The sequence below is a fragment of the Lonchura striata genome, chromosome 33 (assembly GCF_050655825.1).
Source record: "Lonchura striata isolate lonStrDom1 chromosome 33, ASM5065582v1, whole genome shotgun sequence".
NCBI classification, from domain to species: domain Eukaryota; kingdom Metazoa; phylum Chordata; class Aves; order Passeriformes; family Estrildidae; genus Lonchura; species Lonchura striata.
In genome coordinates, this window is record NC_140735.1 from 7,395,252 (window position 1) to 7,414,002 (window position 18,751).

Here is an 18,751-nt window from a genome sequence, read left to right on the forward strand (position 1 = left end):
CCCCCTCAGGACCCCCCAAAAATCCAAAATCCCCCTCAGAACCCTCCAAAAAAAACCCCCAAATCCCCCTCAGAGCCAACTAAAAACCCCCGAATCTCCTCGGAGCCCCCCAGAAACACCCTCAGAACACCCCGAAACACCAAAAAAACCACAAATCCCCCTCAGAACCGCGCAAAAAAAACCCGAATTCCCCTCAGAATCCCCCCAAACCCCCTGAGAAACCCCCAAAAAACCCGAATCCCGCTCGGAGCCCCACAAAACCCCACAAACCACCTCAGAATCCCCCAAAACCCCAAATACCCCTCAGAATCCCCAAAACCCCCTCAGAATCCCCAAAAACCGCCTCAGAATCCCCAAAATCCCCCAAACCCCCTCAGAATCCCCAAAACCCCAAATCCCCCTCAGAATCCCCCAAAACCCCAAATCCCCCTCAGAATCCCCCAAAACCCCAAATACCCCTCAGAATCACCAAAACCACCTCAGAATCACCAAAAACTCCCAAACCCCCTCAGAATCCCCCAAATCCACTCAAAATCCCCCAAAACCCACAATCCCCTCAGAATCCCCAAAACCCCAAATATCCCTCGGATCCCCCAATCCCCCTCAGAATCCCCAAAATCCCCCAAACCCACTCAGAATCACCAAAACCCCTCAAAATCCCCAAAAACCCCTCAGAATCCCCCCAAATCCCCTCAGAATCCCCCAAATACCCCTCAAAATCCCCAAAAACTCCCAATCTCCCTCAGAATCACCAAAACCCCCCTCAGTACCCCCCAAACCCCCTCAGAATCCCCCAATACCCTCAGAATCCCCCAAAACCACCTCAAAATCCCCAAAATCCCCCTCAAAATCCCCAAAAACTCCCAATCCCCCTCAGAATCCCCCAAACCCCCTCAGAATCGCCAAAACCCCTCAAAATCCCCAAAAAAACCCAAACCCCCTCAGAATCCCCACAAAACAGCGAATTCCCCTCAGAATCCCCCCAAAACCCCTCAGAATCCCCCAATCCCCCCCAAAACCCCCATTACCCCTCAGAACCCCCCAAAACCCCCTCAGAACCCCCCAAAACCCCTCAGAACCCCCAAAACCCCTCAAAATCCCCAAAAAACCCCTAAACCCCCTCAGAATCCCCACAAAACAGCGAATTCCCCTCAGAATCCCCCCAATCCCCCTCAGAATCCCCCAATCCCCCCCAAAACCCCCATTATCCCTCAGAACCCCCCAAAACCCCCTCAGGACCCCCCAAATCCCACAAAACCCCCTCAGGGTCCCCAAAACCCCTCAGAATCCCCAAAAAACCCCTAAACCCCCTCAGAATCCCCACAAAACAGCGAATTCCCCTCAGAATCCCCCCAATCCCCCTCAGAAATCCCAAAATCCCCCTCAGAATCACCAAACCCCCCTCAGGACCCCCCAAACCCCCTCAGAATCCCCCAAATCCCACAAAACCACCTCAGGATCCCCAAAACCCCCCTCAGGACCCCCCAGTCCCTCTCAGAATCCCCCAATCCCCTCAGAATCCCCAAAAAACCCCTCAGAATCACCAAAACCCCCCTCAGGATCCCCCAGTCCTCCTCAGAACCCCCCCAAACCCCCGAATCCCCTCGGATCCCCCCAAACCCCACAAAACCCCCCCAAAACCCCCCGAGTCCCCCTCAGAATCACCAAATCCCCCTCAGGACCCCCCAGTCCCCCCCAGTCCCCCCCAGCCCCCCCAGCCCCAGCCCGGCCGCCCCCACCGCCCCCCGCCCCATCCCCCCAGCCCCCCCCGGAGCCCCCTCCCCCCGTGCACCGGCACTGACCGAACATGCCGAGGCCTCTGCGCGGGGCCGCGGCCGGGGGGAGGGCGGCGGAGGAGGAGGACATGGCGGAGAGGGAAGGGAGGGGAAACGGAGGGGGAGGGCGGCTGCGGGCGCTGCCTCCGCGCGGCCGCGAGCGCGCGGGAGGCAAAGGGGGGGCACGACGGAGGGTTTTCCCCACCCGGGATTTTTAATGGGGAGGGGGGAGGGGGAGGGGATGAGGGAGGGGAAGGGGAGGGGGGGAGGGGTCCGCGCCCGCCGCGCGCGCGCGCGCAGGGAGGGAGGGGGGGGGGGAAAGCGCGGGAGCGCGCGCGCTGCTCCCGCCTCGCCCCGCCGCGCATGCGCGCGGCTCCGCCCCGCCCCTCCCTCCCTCGACACCCCCCCCACCCGCCGCGACCGCGCCCCATTGGCCGGCGGCGCCCGCGCGCGCCGGCCCCCGCGCCGCTGATTGGGCGAGCCGCGCGCGTATGCAAATCGGAGAGGGCCGCTCCCGCTACCCCCCCCACACACACACACCTCACACCCCCCCCCCCCCACGCCCGCGCGAGTATGCAAATGAGAGAGGGGGCTTCCCGCCCCCGCGCCGCGCGCTCATTGGGCGGCCGGCCGCGCGTATGCAAATGAGGAAGGACGGGGGGAGGGGGGGGGCTTCCCGCCCCCGCGCCGCTCGCCCATTGGGCGGATGGCCGCGCGTATGCAAATGAGAGGGTGGAACGCCGCGGGGAGAGGCCACGCCCACTCCGGGCGGCGAGGCCACGCCCACACCCCGCGAGGCGCGGCGGGGCCGTGACGTCACAGAGCGGCGGGGTGACGTCACCGCAGCACGGCAGCGGCGCGATGTGACGTCAGCGTGACGTCACCGAGGCGCCCCACGGGGCCGGGAGCGAGTGCCACACCCGTAGCGCTGCTCTGACGTCACCGTGACGTCACCGTGACGTCACTATGATGCATAACGCCATCCCGACGCGGCCCTGGCGCCGCTGTGACGACACCGTGACGTCATCACCATCATTTAACCCCGCCCTGCCAGCCCCGCCGCTGGTCGGACGCAACCGTGACGTCACCGTGACGTCACCGTGACGTCACCAACACACATCAAGCCCTGGCAGCGCCGTGACGTCATAGTGACGTCACTGTGACATCACCGCGAGGCGCCGAGCCCGCCCGGACCTCGCCGCGGCGCCCGTGACGTCACAACCCCTCTGACGTCACCGTGACCCCGCCCTGACCTCAGCACGCCCTGGCCGTGACCCCTGACCTCATTCCCTGCCCCAAAATCCCCCCAAAAAACCCCCAAATCCACCTAAAAATGACCAAATCCACCGAAAAAACTCCAAATCCACCGAAAAACCCCCAAATCCACCTAAAAACGACCAAATCCACCTAAAAACCCTCAAATCCACTGAAAAACCCCCAAATCCACCTAAAAACGCACAAAATCCACCTACAAATCCACAAAATTCCCCCAAACCCTCCTTAAGCCCCCCAAAACCCCTAAAATTCCCCTAAACACCCCAAAACCGCTCCAAACCCCCCCAAAACTCCCCCAAACCTCCCCAAAACCCCCCCAAAATTCCCAAAACCCCCCCAAAACCCCCCCAAGCCCCCCAAACCTCCCCAAAACTCCCCCCAAATCCCCCCAAATTTCCAAAACCCCCCCAAAACACCCCGAAGCCGCCCCAAATCTCCCCAAAACCTCCCCAAAATTCCCCCAAATTTTCCAAACCCCCCAAAACCCCCCCAAGCCCCCCCAAACCTCCCTAAAATTTCTCAAACCCCCCCAAAACCCCCCGAAGCCGCCCCAAATCTCCCCAAAACCTCCCCAAAACCCCCCCAAAATTTCCAAACCCCCCCAAAATCCCCCCAAAACCTCCCCAAAACCTCCCCAAAACCCCCCAAAATTCCCAAAACCCCCCCAAATCTCCCCAAAACCTCCCCCAAAACCCCCCCAATATTCCCAAAACCTCCCCAAAACCCTCCCAAAATTCCCAAAACCCCCCAAAATCCCCCCCAAACCTCCCCAAAACCTCCCCAAACCCCCCCCAAAATTTCCAAAACCCCCCCAAAATCCCCCCAAAATCCTCCCCAAACCCCCCCCAAAATTCCCAAAACCCCCCAAAATCCCCCCCAAACCTTCCCAAAATCCCCCCCAAACCTCCCCAACACCTCGCCAAAACCTCCCCAAAACCCCCCTAAAATTCCCCAAACCCCCCCAAAATCCCCAAACCCCCCCAAACCCCCCCCAGGCGCCCCTTACCGGTGCCGGGCCGGCCCATGACGATCTCCTTCCGCGGGGCCGCGGGGCTCCCGAACTCTCCGGGCACGAGCAGCGGCAGCAGCGCGGCGGGGGACGGGTGGAAAGGCGCGGGGTGCAGCGGGGGAGCCCCGAAAGCGGCGCCGGGGGCGGCGGCGGGGCCGGGGGGCGGCTGCGGGCGGCCCGGGGGTCGCAGGCGGCCGGCGTTGATGGGCACGGGCGCGGCCAGGGCGGTTTTTTGGGGCGGGGGCAGCGGGCGAGGCCGCGGAGGGTCGGGCAGCGGCACGTCGGGGTTGCGGACGATGACCGGAGAGCCGCGGGGCACCGGGGGGACGCGGCGAGCGGCGGGGCCGGGGTCCGCCGTGAGCCCCGCGGGGGAGCGGGGGGCGAACAGCGGCGACAGCGCTCGGAACATCCCCCCGGTGCCGGTGCCGCTCTCCGGGGGCTCCGCCGCCTCCGCCTTGCGCTTACCGGGGCTCAGCGGCACCGGGAACGGCAGGCCGGGCTGGAACACCGGCGGCAGCCCCGACGGCGGCCGGGCTCGGGGCGGCGGAGGGGGAGGAGGGGGCGGCGGAGGGGGAGGGCTCAGCCCCTCCCCGGGCCGCGGCGTCCCGGCGCTCAGGTGCCGCCCGCGGGCGCGGGGCGAGGCGCCGACCGGGCTGAAGTTGGCGGGGCGGAAACCGAAAAGGGGAGACGGGGACGGGGAAGGAGCGGGCGAGAAGGGAGACTGGGTGGAGGCCGGCGAGAAGCTCGGCGTGCCCGAGCGCGACGAGCCCAGCGACACGAGCATCACGGCGGCTTCGCACTCGTCGAACTCGAAGCGCGACAGGTCCGGGTTGGGCGGAGGAGCCGCGGCCGCTCCGCCGAGCCGAGCGCGGCCGTCGCCGTCGCTCTCCCGGGACGTTTCGTCTCCCCACTCGAAATCGGCGCTGCCGCCGCGTTGGCTCGAGGGTCCCGGGGGTCCCCCGCGGGTCTCGGGGAGCCCCTCGAGCTCCTTGGTGCGCATGGAGAGGTGACGGGAGCAGAAGCCGCGCCGCTGCGACTCTTTGGTGCAGCCGTCGCGGGAGCAGAGCCGCCGCCACTGCTTGCCGTTGAATTTCTTGCGGATGCCGTTCGGGGTGCAAACCACGTCGCCCTTTTTGTATTTGGGCTGCGGGGTCCCCCCGGCCGAGCTCTGCGGGGTTCCCGCGGCCGGCGGAGCCGCGCCGGGCCGGGCCGGGGCTCCGGCGCTCAGCTTGGAAACCTCGGCGTCCTCCGCTTGCCTCGGAGCGGCGGCGGCGGCGGCTTCATCCTCCTCATCCTCGGCGGGGTCGCCGCGGGCGTGCGGCGGCCACGGGGGTCGCAGCAGGCGGAGCCCCGAGCGCGGCACCCACACGGGGGGCGCGGGGGGCGGCGGAGCGAAGCGCACCCGGTACGAGGGCGGCTTGGCGCTCACCTCCACCACCGTGCCCGGCCGGTAGAGAGTCTCGGCGGGGTCCAGGCGGGCGCACACCGCCGTGCCCACGCCCAGCGCTCCGGCCGGCGGCGTGGCGTCCAACACCACGGCCGGCGGGTCTCCGAGGAGGAAGCCGCCCTCCAGGAAAGTCACGCCGCGGTCGCCGGCGAACTGAACGCCGAGCTCGTGGCCGCGCCGGAGCTGCTTGACCACGGCCGGGCGGAAAACGCCGTCGCGCCGGGCCAGGACGCGCTGGCAGCGGAGCCGCCGGAACGCCGCTTCCAGCTCGGGGGGGTCCCCGGGGGTCGCCGGTAGCGGCAGCGGGGCCGGGCCCCCCCCTCCTCCTCCTCCTCCTCCTCCTCCTCCTCCTCCTCCTCCTCCTCCTCCTCCTCCTCCTCCTCCGCCGCCCTCGTCGGCCGAGTGCTCGCTGGCCGTGTCGGTGCTGGAGCAGCCGCTGCCGCCGGCCGAGGGCTCCGGGTCGCCCAGGGGGTCGGCGGGCTCGCCCGAGGCCGGCGGGGGTTTCTTGCGGGGGGCGCGGGCTTTGAACGTGGTGGTCTTGCGGCTGGGGGGGGGCGGCTCCTCCGGGGGGGGCTGCGGGGAGGAGGGGGGCAGGGGGGAGGAAGGGGCGTCCTCGTCGCTTTTGGGGGGTTTGGGGCGGCCCGGGGGGGGCAGCGCGGCGCGGGGCGCTGAGGACGAGGAGGAGGAGGAGGAGGAGGAGGAGGAGGAGGAGGAGGAGCCGCCGGCCTTCCTCGCTGGCTTCATCGTCCTCCCGCCGGGACGGCGCCGCGGGGTCCTGCGGGGAGAGCCCCAAAAATCAGCCCCGGTGTGGGCGGGGGGAGAGAGAAACCCCCCCGGCCCCACAACGAACCCCCAAAATGGGGAGGGGGGTGACAGCGCCGGGACCCCCAAAACTCCGCGGGGACACCGCAACGGGGGGCCGGCACCCCAAATTCGGGGTTCTGCACCCAAAAGTTGGGGTCCGGAGCCCCAACAGGAGGGTCCCGCACCCCAAATTCGGGGTTCTGCACCCAAAAGTTGGGGTCCGGAGCCCCGAATTCGGGGTCACGAAATGCAACACGGGGTTCCGGCACCCCAAATTTGGGATCCGGAACCCCAACAGGAGGGTCCCGCACCCCAAAATTCGGGTCCCGCACCCCAAAATTAGGGTCCCGCACCCCAAATTCGGGGTTCTGCACCCAAAGTTGGGGTCCGGAGCCCCAACATGGGGGTCCCGCACCCCAAATTTGGGATCCGGAACCCCAAGATGAGGGTCCCGCACCCCAAAATTCGGGTCCTGCACACCAAATTCGGAGTTCTGCACCCAAAAGTTGGGGTCCGGAGCCCCGAATTCGGGGTCACGAAACGCAACATGGGGGTCCCGCACCCCAAAATTCGGGTCCCGCACCCCAAATTCGGGGTTCTGCACCCAAAAGTTGGGGTCCGGAGCCCCAACAGGGGGTCCCGCACCCCCAAATTTGGGATCCGGAACCCCAACAGGAGGGTCCCGCACCCGAAAATTCGGGTCCCGCACCCCAAATTCGGAGTTCTGCACCCCAAAGTTGGGATCCGGAACCCCAACAGGGGGGTCCCGCACCCCAAAATTCGGGTCCTGCACCCCAAATTCGGAGTTCTGCACCCAAAAGTTGGGGTCCGGAGCCCCGAATTCGGGGTCACGAAATGCAACATGGGGGTCCCGCACCCCAAATTTGGGATCCGGAACCCCAACATGAGGGTCCTGCACCCCAAAATTCGGGTCCCGCACCCCAAAATTCGGGTCCCGCACCCCAAATTCGGGGTTCTGCACCCAAAGGTTGGGGTCCGGAGCCCCAACATGGGGGTCCCGCACCCCCAAATTTGGGATCCGGAACCCCAACAGGAGGGTCCTGCACCCCAAAATTCGTGTCCCGCACCCCAAAATTCGGGTCCCGCACCCCAAAATTCGGGTCCCGCACCCCAAATTCGGGGTCCCGAACCCCAAAATGGGGGTCCGGCTCCCCAAATCCGGGGGGTCACCCCCGCGCCGGTGACCCGCCGGAGGGGGGGGGGTCACCCCACCCCCACCCTAAACTCGGGGGGGGGGAGGAACTTTTGGGGAGGCTCCGCCCCCTCGCCGGGGGTGACACGTCACGGGACCCCTCCCCCCGCGCCCCTCCCCCTCCCCGCCGCCCCCGGGGGGTCTCGGGCCCCCCCCCCCGGTACCTGCGCCCCCCCCGCGGCCGCCGGGCCCGCGGGAGCCCCGGTTTACTCCGGCCGACAAAATGGTGAATGAAGCGGGAGCAGCCGCGGCCGCGGCCAATCAGCGCCCACAACCGCCCGACGGACAGCCGCGCCGGCCAATGGGCGCCGCGCTCCTCCCGCCGGCGCCCCGCCCCCTTCCCCCGGCTGACAGTGACCAATCGCGACGCGCGCGGGGGGCGCGGCCGGGAGTACAGTAGCCAATGGGAAGCGAGCGGGGGCGTGGCTTGGGGGGGGCTTGTTTACTTTGGGTGGTCGTGGAGGGGGCGTGGCCGCGCGGGGCACGCCGGGATCGCGCCCGCCCCCCCGCGGACTACAACTCCCGGCGTGCCCCGCGCCGCGCGCGGCCCCCCGGGAAACCGAGTCTTTCCCCCCCCAAAAAAACTCCACTTCCCGGCGTGCCCCGCGCGCCCCGCCCCCTTCGCTCCCTCCCCACCCCCCACCCAAAATCCGGCTCGGAGGGGGGAGGGGGGGGAGGGGCGGCCACCCCCCCCCCCCCTTTTCCCCATGGCGGAAAGGGGGTCTGTCATGCCCGGCGCATCTCATTAGCATGTCATTAGCATATGGATGAGCTCACCCGGCGGCCGCTCCCGGCGCCTCCGGCCCCGTCCGGGCCCCTCGCGCTTCCCCTCAGCAACAGCGGAGCCGCCGCCGGCAGCGGCCAATCAGCGCCCGCGCCGGCCCGCAGGCCCCGCCCACCCCGCCCCCCACGTGGGGAAGGAGGGGGCGTGGCCGCACGCAGCCAATCGCGGCCCGGGGCGGCCGAGCGATGAGGTCACCGCGGCGCGCTCTCATTGGTGGGGAGACGCGACCAATCGGAATGGAGGGGGGGGGCGAGTGTGACACGCTGGAGCCGCCGAGGCCCCGCCCACTCCCGCGCGGCGGCCACGCCCCCTCGGCGCTGGCCACGCCTCCTCGGCGCGCGTGCGTAGAACGCCCGCCGGGCTCTGCCTCGGTGACGTCACGAGGGGGCGTGGCCTGTCGAGCCACGCCCCCTCCCCCGCTCATTAACCGCAGGGGGGGGAGGGGAGGAGGAGGAAGCTGAATAATTAATGAGGAATAATAAACGCTGAATAATTAATGAAGCTATTTATAGCCGCGGGAGGGGGGAGGGGCGCCGGCGCCGGCCGGGGGCGGGGCCTGAGGGGGAGGGGCGGGGCTTTCCCGCGTTCCCCGCCACGTGCGGCCCCTCCCCCCCCTTTTCCACCCGCGGGGTGGGGGTTGGGGACCCTCCCCCCCTCCCAAAATTCGTTCGGGAGGCGCCTTTAAGAGGGGGCGTGGCCTGGGGGCGTGGCCGGGGGCGTGGCCTGTCGCCATGGGGACGCGGCGCTGCCGCCGGGGGCGGGGGGCGGGGCGGGGGGCGGGGTGGGGGAGGGGCGCGGAGGCCGGGGGGGAGGGGGGGAGGGGGAGGGGGGGGGGAGATCGCGACGGCGGCGGCAGCGCAGCCATGAAGACTCCGGCGGACGCGGGTGAGAACTGCGCCCCCCTCCCCCCCCCAAAATGAACCCCCGCGGGGTTTCAGAGCGGGGGGAGGGGGAGGGGAAACTTTTTTTTGGGGGGGGGGTTCCCCCTCCCCCCCCCACGAGGGAGGGGAGGAACTTTGCCCTCCCCCACCCCCTCCCCCCGGCTCCGACCCGCGCCGCAAACTTTCCCCCCCCTCCCCCTCCCCCCTCCCGCCCCTCCCCCACGTGGCGCCCCACGCGCGTGACCCTCCCCTCCCCCCCTCCCCCCCCGCGGTTTGGGGGGGGGGGTCCGGCCGTCCCTCCCCGCCCCTCCCCCCCCGTTTTCCCACGGAGTTTCGGGACCTGTTGCGCTCCCCTCCCCCTCCCCCCTCCCCCCCAAAGCCGCGACCCCTCCCCTCCCCCCCCCCGAATTCCCACGCGGGGGGGGGTGGGGGGGGGGCTCCTCCCCTCCCCCACGCGCGGGTGGGGGAGGGGCGCTGCCACGTTGTGTGTTTTGGAGGAGGGGGAGGGGGCAGGGCCGGCCCCTCCCCCCTCCCTGCGCGGGCTCGGGGTGGGGGGCGGAGCTTTGGCGCGGTCCGGCGTTAATTAGCGCGGGGGGGTTAATTAACACCGGGGTCCCCCCCCCCCACCGCCCCCTCCCCCCTCAGGACCCGCCCGGGCCGGTTCAAACTTGTCCCCTCCCCCCTCCCGGAGCGCAAGCCACGCCCCTTTCCTCCATGGCCACGCCCCCTCTTCCAATTGCCACGCCCCCTTTCCGCCACGACCACGCCCCCTCTTTCCATGGCCACGCCCCTTCTCTCTGGCCCCGCCCCTCCCCGCGCGCAGACAGCGCCCCCTGGCGGAGGGGGGGGGCGGGGACGCCCCAAATTTGGGGGGCAAAGGGGGGGGAGGGGCGGAGCGAGGGGGGGGTTGGGGTGGGGGAGGGGCCCCAAAGTTGGGGGCGGAGCCCAAAAGTTGGAGCGGGACGCGAGTTTGGGGTCCGGGGGGCGATTTTGGGGTCCGGGGGCTGATTTTGGGGTCTCGGGGGGCGAGTTTGGGGTCCGGGGGGCGAGTTTGGGGTCCCGGGGGCGATTTTGGGGTCCCGCGCCTGATTCTGGGGTCTCGGGGCCGATTTTGGGTCCCGGGAGCGATTTTGGGGTTCCGGGGCTGATTTTGGAGTCTTGGGGCAGATTTTGGGGTCCCGGGAGCGATTTTGGGGTCCCAGTCCCAATTTTTCCATCCCGGCCCAATTTTGGGGCCATCCCGGGGGTCTCTGACAGATTTTGGGGGTCTCGGGCTCGGTTTTGGGTTCCTGTCTCGGTTTTGGGGTTCCAGTCACGGTTTTGGGGCCGTTTTTGGGTCCCGGACCCGGTTTTGGGGTCCCACCCCCGATTTTGGAGCCGTTTTGGGGTCCCAGCTCTTTTTTGGGGCCAATTTCGGGGTCCCGGTTCCGTTTTTGGGGTCCCAGCCCCGTTTTGGGGCCACTTTTGGGTTCCAGTCCAAATTTTGCAGTTCTAGTTCAGTTTTTGGGGTCCCAGCCCGGTTTTGGGGCCATTTTTGGGTCCCAGGTTAGTTTTTGGGGTCCCAGCCCAATTTTAGGGCCGTTTTTGGGGTTCCCAGCCCGGTTTTGGGGCCGTTTTTGGGGTCCCAGTCCAATTTTGAGGCCATTTTTGGGGTCCCAGCCCAGTTTTGGGGACGGTTTCGGGTTTCAGGGCCATTCTTGGATTTTTGGGGCCGGTTTTGGGTTTTTGGGGCTGTTTTGGGGCTGTTTTTGGGGTTTCGGGGCCGTTTTGGGGCCGTTTTTGGGGTTTTTGGGGCCGTTTTTGGGGTTTTTGGGGCCATTTTTGGGGTTTTCGGGGCCGTTTTTGGGGTTTTGGGGCCGTTTTTGGGGCCGTTTTTGGGTTTTTGGGGCCGTTTCGGGTTCGGGAACAGAGCCCCCATTGAGGCCGGTGACGTCACCGCCCCTCCCCCCGCCGGGAACAGACCCCGGAGTGTCCCCGGCCCCTCCCCCACCCCGGGCGCCGAGGGGGGGAGGGGAGGGGGCGACTTTGGGGGGTCCCGAATTTGGGGTCCTGAATTGGGAGTCTCGATTTGGGGTCCTGAATGTGGGGGAGAATTTTTGGGTCTGAATTTGGGGGTCTGAATTTGGGGGTCCTGAATTGGTGTCGCTTTTTTGGGGTCCTGAATTTGGGGGAAATTTTTGGGGTCCTGAATTTGGGGTCTCGATTTTGGGGTCCTGAATTTGGGCTCTCGATTTTGGGGTCCTGAATTTGGGCTCTCGATTTTGGGGTCGCTTTTTTGGGGTCCTGAATTTTTTTTTTTAATTATTTTTTTGTTTTCCGATCCCGATTTGGGGATTATCGAATTTGGGGCGGCGATTTTGGGGTGTCGATTTTCGGGAGGCTGATTCGGGGGTTCGGAGTTTGGGGCTCCGCGGCGACGGCGATGACGTCACACCGATGACGTCACACCGATGACGTCACACAGATGACGTCACACCGACGACGTCGCACCGATGACGTCACGGTGACGTCACCGTGTCCCCTGAGGGTTCGCGATCGCCGAGTGGGCAGAGCAGGGGACAGTGACGATGTCACACTGATGATGTCACAGTGATGACATCACGGTGATGATGTCACACCGATGATGTCACAGTGATGACGTCACGGTGACGATGTCACATCAATGACGTCACACTGATGATGTCACAGTGATGAAGTCACAGTGATGTCACCCACTGTCTCTCAGGCTTTGTGTTCACCGAGTGGGCGTAAAAGGGGACACTGATGACGTCACAGTGATGATGTCACAGTGACAATGTCACAGTGCTGATGTCACACCGTGACGTCACCAGGGGCAGTGACGCTGATGATGTCACAGTGATGACGTCACACCGATGATGTCACCGTGACGTCACCGCAGCCCCCGCAGGTTTCGTGTTCCCCAAGTGGGCATACAAGGGGGCAGCGATGACGTCACAGGGATGATGTCACAGTGATGATGTCACAGTGATGATGTCACAGGGCTGACATCACCGATGACGTCACTGTGATGTCAGCCACTGTCTCTCGGGCTTTGCGTTCTCCGAGTGGGTGTACGAGGAGACGCTGATGATGTCACAGTGATGATGTCACAGTGCTGACGTCACCGATGACATCACCGATGACGTCGCCGCCCCCCGCAGGTTTCGCGTTCCCCGAGTGGGCGTACAAGGCGGAGTCGAGCCCCGGCTCGCGGCAGATCCAGCTGTGGCACTTCATCCTGGAGCTGCTGCGGCAGGAGCGCTACCGCGAGGTCATCGCCTGGCAGGGCGACTACGGCGAGTTCGTCATCAAGGACCCCGACGAGGTGGCGCGCCTCTGGGGCGTGCGCAAGTGCAAGCCGCACATGAACTACGACAAGCTCAGCCGCGCCCTCCGGTACGGGGGCACCCAAAAACCCGAGACTCGGCACTTTCCCCGCTTTGTTCCCGTCTATTTGGGGGTTTTTACCATTTTCCCCCATTTTTTTCCCATTAATTTTGGGGTTTTTCCCATTTTTCCCCTTTTTTTCCCATTAATTTTGGGATTTTCCCCATTTTTTCCCATTAATTTTGTGATTTTTCCCATTTTCCCCATTTTTTCCCAATTTTCCCATTAATTTTGGGATTTTTCCCATTTCCCCCCATTTTTTCCCAATTTTCCCATTAATTTTGGGTTTTTTCCCATTTTTCCCCATTTTTTCCCATTAATTTTGGGATTTTTCCCATTTTTTCCCAATTTTCCCATTAATTTTGGGTTTTTCCCCATTTTTTCCCATTAATTTTGTGATTTTTCCCATTTTTCCCCATTTTTTCCCAATTTTCCCATTAATTTTGGGGTTTTTCCCATTTTTCCCCATTTTTTCCCATTAACTTTGGGATTTTTCCCATTTTTTCCCATTAATTTTGGGATTTTTCCCATTTGGGGTTCCGAGGTGGGATTTGGGGTTCCCAGGGTGGAATTTTGGGGTTCCCAGGTGGAATTTTGGGGTTCCCATGTTGGATTTGGGGTTCCCAAGGTGGAATTTCGGGGTTCCCCGGTGAAATTTGGGATTCCCAGTTTAGATTTGGGGTTCGCAGGTGGAATTTTGGGGTTCCCAGGTGGAATTTGGGGTTCTCCGGTGAAATTTGGGGTTCCCAGGTGGAATTTTGGGGTTCGCAGGTGGAATTTTGGGGTTCCCAGGTTGGATTTGGGGTTCCCAGTTTAGATTTGGGGTTCCCAGGTGGAATTTTGGGGTTCTCAGGTGGGATTTGGGATTCCCAGTTTAGATTTGGGGTCCCCAGGTGGAATTTTGGGTTCCCAGGTGGAATTTTGGGGTTCCCAGTTTAGATTTGGAGTTCCCATGTGGAATTTGGGGTTCCCAGGGTGGAATTCTGGGGTTCCCAGTTTAGATTTGGGGTTCCCTGGGTGGAATTTTGGGGTTCCCTGGGTGGAATTTTGGGGTTCCTAGTTTAGATTTGGGGTTCCCAGGGTGGAATTTTGGGGTTCCCAGGTGGAATTTTGGGGTTCCCAGGTGGGATTTGGGGTCCTCAGTGGGCGTGGCCATTTGCTTGTGGTGGGCGTGGCCATTTGCTCTCTCAGTGGGCGTGGCCACGTCCCATAGTGGGCGTGTCCATTTGCTCTCAGTGGGCGTGGTCACGTCCCACGGTGGGCGTGTCCATTTGCTCTCAGTGGGCGTGGCCACGTCCCACGGTGGGCGTGGCCATTTGATCTCGGGGGGCGTGGCCATTTTAACGCGGTGGGCGTGGCCATTCGCGCTCGGTGGGCGTGGCCATCTCCCCGGTGGGCGTGTCCCCAAGCCCCGCCCACGCCCCGCCCCCTCAGGTATTACTACAACAAGCGGATCCTGCACAAGACCAAAGGGAAACGATTCACCTACAAATTCAACTTCAACAAACTGGTGCTGGTCAACTGCCCCTTCATCGACCTGGGGCTGGCAGGTGAGACCCCTGGCACACCTGGCACACCTGGCACACCTGGGCAGGGCTGGGCAACTGCCCCTTCATCGACCTGGGGCTGGCAGGTGAGACCCCTGGCACACCTGGCACACCTGGCACACCTGGGCAGGGCTGGGCAACTGCCCCTGAATCCACCTGGGGCTGGCAGGTGAGACCCCTGGCACACCTGGCACACCTGGGCACACCTGGCACACCTGGGCAGGGCTGGGCAGCTGCCCCCGCATCGACCTGGGGCTGGCAGGTGAGACCCCTGGCACACCTGGCACACCTGGGCAGGGCTGGGCAACTGCCCCTGAATCCACCTGGGGCTGGCAGGTGAGACCCCTGGCACACCTGGCACACCTGGGCAGGGCTGGGCAGCTGCCCCTTCATCGACCTGGGGCTGGCAGGTGAGACCCCTGGCACACCTGGCACACCTGGGCTGGGCAGGGCAGCTGCCCCTGCATCGACCTGGGGCTGGCAGGTGAGACACCTGGCACACCTGGCACACCTGGGCAGGGCTGGGCAGCTGCCCCTGCATCGACCTGGGGCTGGCAGGTGAGTCGGGGGCTACCTGGGCTACCAGGGCCGGGTGTGCCCAGGTGGGTCAGGGCAGCTCTGGGTGTGCCCAGGTGTGTCCAGGAGTGCCCAGGTGAGCTGTGGGTGTGCCCAGGTGTACTCAAGGTGTGGTATGGGCGTGTCAGGGCAGTTCTGGGTGTGCCCAGGTGTGTCCAGGAGTGCCCAGGTGAGCTGTGGGCACACCCAGGTGTGATTTGGGTGGGGCTGGGTGCACCCAGGTGTGCCCAGGTGTGTCTGGGTGTGCTCAGGTGTGATTTGGGTGTGTCTGGATATGCCCAGGTGTGCTCGTGGAGGGGGTGGGCGTGCCCAGGTGTGTCCGGGTGGGGATGGGTGTGCTCAGGTGGTCTCAGAGCAGGGTCTGGATGCGCCCAGGTGTGCCCAGGTGTGGTTTGGGTGTGCCCAGGTGTGGTTTGGGTGTGTCTGGGTGTGCCCAGGTGTGGTTTGGGAGGGGGTGGGCGTGCCCAGGTGTGTCTGGGTGTGCCCAGGTGTGCTCTGGGGGGCGGTGGGTGTGCCCAGGTGTGTTCTGGGAGGGGGTTGGGTGTGCCCAGGTGTGTCTGGGCGTGCCCAGGTGTGGTTTGGGTGTGCCCAGGTGTGCTCTGGGGGGCGGGTAGGTGTGCCCAGGTGTAGTTTGGGTGTGCCCAGGTGTGTTCTGGGAGGGGGTTGGGTGTGCCCAGGTGTGTCTGGGGGGGGCGGGGCGTGCCCAGGTGTGGTTTGGGTGTGTCTGGGTGTGCCCAGGTGTGCTCTGGGGGGGGGCAGGGCGTGCCCAGGTGTGGTTTGGGCGTGCCCAGGTGTGTCTGGGGGGGGCGGGGCGTGCCCAGGTGTGTCTGGGCGTGCCCAGGTGTGTTCTGGGCGTGCCCAGGTGTGGTTTGGGTGTGCCCAGGTGTGTCTGGGGGGGGGGTGGGAGTGCCCAGGTGTGCTCTGGGGGGGGCGGGGCGTGCCCAGGTGTGTCTGGGCGTGCCCAGGTGTGTTCTGGGCGTGCCCAGGTGTAGTTTGGGTGTGCCCAGGTGTGGTTTGGGTGTGCCCAGGTGTGCTCTGGGGGGGGCGGGGCGTGCCCAGGTGTGCCCGGGCGCCCCCTGACGCCCCTCCCCCCTGTTCTCTCCCCTCCCCCCAGGCCCCCCGCTGCCGCAGAGCGCCCCCCCCCTGCCCACGGGGGGGTCCCACTTCCGCTTCCCCCCCCTGCCCGGCCCCTCCCCGCCCCCTCCCCCCCCCGGCGGGGGCGGCCCCCCCCTGCTGGCCCCTCCCCCCCCGCCCTTCCCCTCCCCCCACCGCCGCCTGGGCTCGCTCAGCGACGGCTCCGAGGAGCCCGAGGAGCCGCCCCTCCCCCACCCCCCGCTGCCCCCTCCCCCTCCCCTCACCTCCGCGGGGGGGGGAGGGGGGGGAGGGCCGGGGGGCTTCCGGCCCCTCCCCCACCCGCCCCGCCTGACCCCCGAGGGGCTCTTCCGCCTCTACCCCTCCCCCCACGAGCCCCCCCTCAGCCCCTTCCCCCCCTCCCCCTCCCCGCTGGGCGGGGGTGGGGGAGGGGCGGGGCTGCTGCCCCCTCCCCTCTCCCCCGCGCTCCCCCTCAGCCCCCCCCAGCTGGGCTACGCCCCCTCCCCCACGCTGAGCCCGCTGCTGGGGGGGCTGAGGGGGGGAGGGGGGGGCGGGGGAGGGGGGGGTGGGGGAGGGTCGCACTTCTCCTTCTCGGCCGAGGACCTGCAGCGCGCGCTGGCGGCGCAGGCGCGGAGCGTGCTCAGCTACCACCTGAGCCCGCGCGCCTTCCTGCCCTGCCCCCCCCCCGCGCTGCTGCGCCGCCCCTCCCCCACCCCGCCCCCCGAGCCCTCCCCCGCCCCCCACCCGCCCTTCCCCTTCAAGCTGCAGCCCCCCCCCCCCGGCCGGCGGCAGCGGGGCGCGCCCGCCCCTCCCCCCGCGCCGGCGGCATCATCGTCATCATCATCATCATCATCATCATCATCGGCGGGGGGTGGGGGAGGGGCGGCGGCCGAGCCCCTCCCCCACATCAAGGTGGAGCCCGAGGAGGAGGAGGAGGAGGAGGAGGAAGCGCTGGAGGTGGCGGCGCTCAGCGAGGACGAGGAGGAGGAGGAGGAGGAGGAGGAGGAAGATGAGGAGGGGGAGGGGGCGCTGGCCCCTCCCCCCCCGCCGCCCTCCCCCCCCCGCGTGCCGCCCAAGCTGCGCTTCAAGCGGCGCTGGAGGGAGGGGGGAGGGGCGGGGGGAGGGGCCGCGACCCCTCCCCCCCCCGGCCGGGCCGCCCCGCCCCCCGGGGGGGGTGGGGGAGGGGAGCTGCAGCGCGCCACGGCGCAGCTCTCGCTGGAGCCCTGAGGGGGAGGGGCGGCCCCTCCCCCACCCCCGATCGCCTTAAGGGGGAGAGGAGCGTGGGGGAGGGACGAAGCTGCCCAACCCCCCCCCACCCCCCCCAATGAAAAAATGGGGTGCGCCCCTCCCCCCCCCGAAAAATGGGGGTGCGCCCCTCCCCCACCCCCCCACGGGGAGAGGGGGAGGGGCTCGGTGCAGGGAATGGGGGAGGGGCAGGGGAAGCCCCTCCCCCAATGAACTTCGGGCTGCCTTGGTGGGGGGGGGGGAGGGGAACCCCCCCGCCCCCCAAAAATAGAAACGGGTGAAACCCCTCCCCCACCCCCGGAATGGGGGGGGAGGACCCCAAAAATTGGGGGGAGGGGCGGCGCAGGAGGGGGGAGGGGAAGGTCCTAAAAATGGGGGAGGGGCGGAAATTTTGGGTTGGGGGATCCCCAAAATGGGGGAACCTCCCCCCCTCCCAGATTTATTGGGGGTGCCTCAAAAAACGGGCGGGACCCCCCCAAAAAAAAACGGGTGAAGCTGACCAAAAACGGTGAAACCCCCCCGAAAAACGGGCGGGAACGCCAAAATTTGGGCTGGGCTCTCCCAAAAATGGAGGAAACCCCCCCAAAAATTGGCGAGACCCCCAAAAGTTGGGTTTGCACCCCCAAAAATGGGAGCGAACCCCAAAATTTGGGATGAACTCTCCCAAAAACGGGTGAAACTCCCCAAAAACGGGCGGGAAACCCCAAATTTGGGTTGAACTCTCCCAAAAACGGGTGAAACTCCCCAAAAACGGGCGGGAACCCCCAAATTTGGGTTGAACTCTCCCAAAAATGGGTGAAACTCCCCAAAAACGGGCGGGAACCCCCAAATTTGGGTTGAACTCTCCCAAAAACGGGTGAAACTCCCCAAAAATGGGCGGGAACCCCCAAATTTGGGATGAATTCTCCCAAAAACGGGTGAAACTCCCCAAAAATGGGCGGGAACCCCAAAATTTGGGATGAATTCTCCCAAAAACGGGTGAAACTCCCCAAAAATGGGCGGGAACCCCAAAATTTGGGATGAATTCTCCCAAAAACGGGTGAAACCCCCCCTAATCTTTTGGGACCCCCCCAAAACGGGTGAAACCCCCCCAAAAAACGGGTGAAACCCCAAAAACGGGTGAAACCCCCCCAAAAACGGGCGGGAAATTTCCAAATCTCGTGGGAACCCCCCAAAAACGGGTGAAGCCCCCCCAGATTCGGGCAGGACCCCCCCCCCTAAAAAGCTCCGAAGCACAAATCCGCTTTTTTTTTTTTTGTCCCCAAAAATGCAAAGCGGGGGGGGAGGGGCCGCCGGCACAGCCCCTCCCCCACCCCGGGGGGGTTCCCCCTTTTTTTTTTTTTTTTTTTTTTGGGGGGTTCCCCGTTTTTGTTGTTTTTTTTTGGGGGGGGGGGTCCCCCCTTGTACAAACGGCTTCGTGTAACCAAAAATTCGGGGTGGGCGGGGGAGGGGTGGGGGAGGGGAGCCCCGACCCACCCTGGGGGGGGGGAGGGGAGGGGTGGGGGAGGGGATGTGGTGGGAGGGGTTTGGGGGTCTCCAAGTGCCTGTATTGTACTGTCCGGGGGGGGGGGGGGAGGGGAGGGGGGGGACACCCCCAAACCTCACGTGACCCTGGCCCCCCCTCCCCTCCCCCCACTGCTCAGCCCCGCCCCTCCCCCCAGATTTGTATCGCGGGGTGGGGGAGGGGCTGAGCCCGATTTTGGGGGGGGGATTCGG

General features: G+C 65.9%; 2 protein-coding genes across 2 annotated transcripts in view; one reads left to right on the top strand and one right to left on the bottom strand.

Moving 5' to 3' along the window:
• Window positions 1-6,395, bottom strand: part of CIC (capicua transcriptional repressor) — a 34,191-nt gene extending 27,796 nt beyond the window's left edge. The window contains 1 exon segment of the mRNA XM_085564534.1: window positions 4,057-6,395. Within this exon segment, the coding sequence (XP_085420660.1) occupies window positions 4,057-6,250 (2,194 nt within the window). The 5' untranslated portion in view covers window positions 6,251-6,395.
• Window positions 6,396-9,121: 2,726 nt separating this feature from the next.
• ERF (ETS2 repressor factor) lies at window positions 9,122-18,251 on the top strand. Its single transcript, XM_085564605.1, has 4 exons — window positions 9,122-9,192; window positions 12,350-12,584; window positions 14,010-14,125; window positions 15,813-18,251. Exons 1-4 carry the CDS (start codon window positions 9,171-9,173, stop codon window positions 17,015-17,017), a joined length of 1,578 nt encoding a protein of 525 aa, XP_085420731.1. The 5' UTR covers window positions 9,122-9,170; the 3' UTR covers window positions 17,018-18,251.
• The last annotated feature ends 500 nt before the right edge of the window (window positions 18,252-18,751 follow it).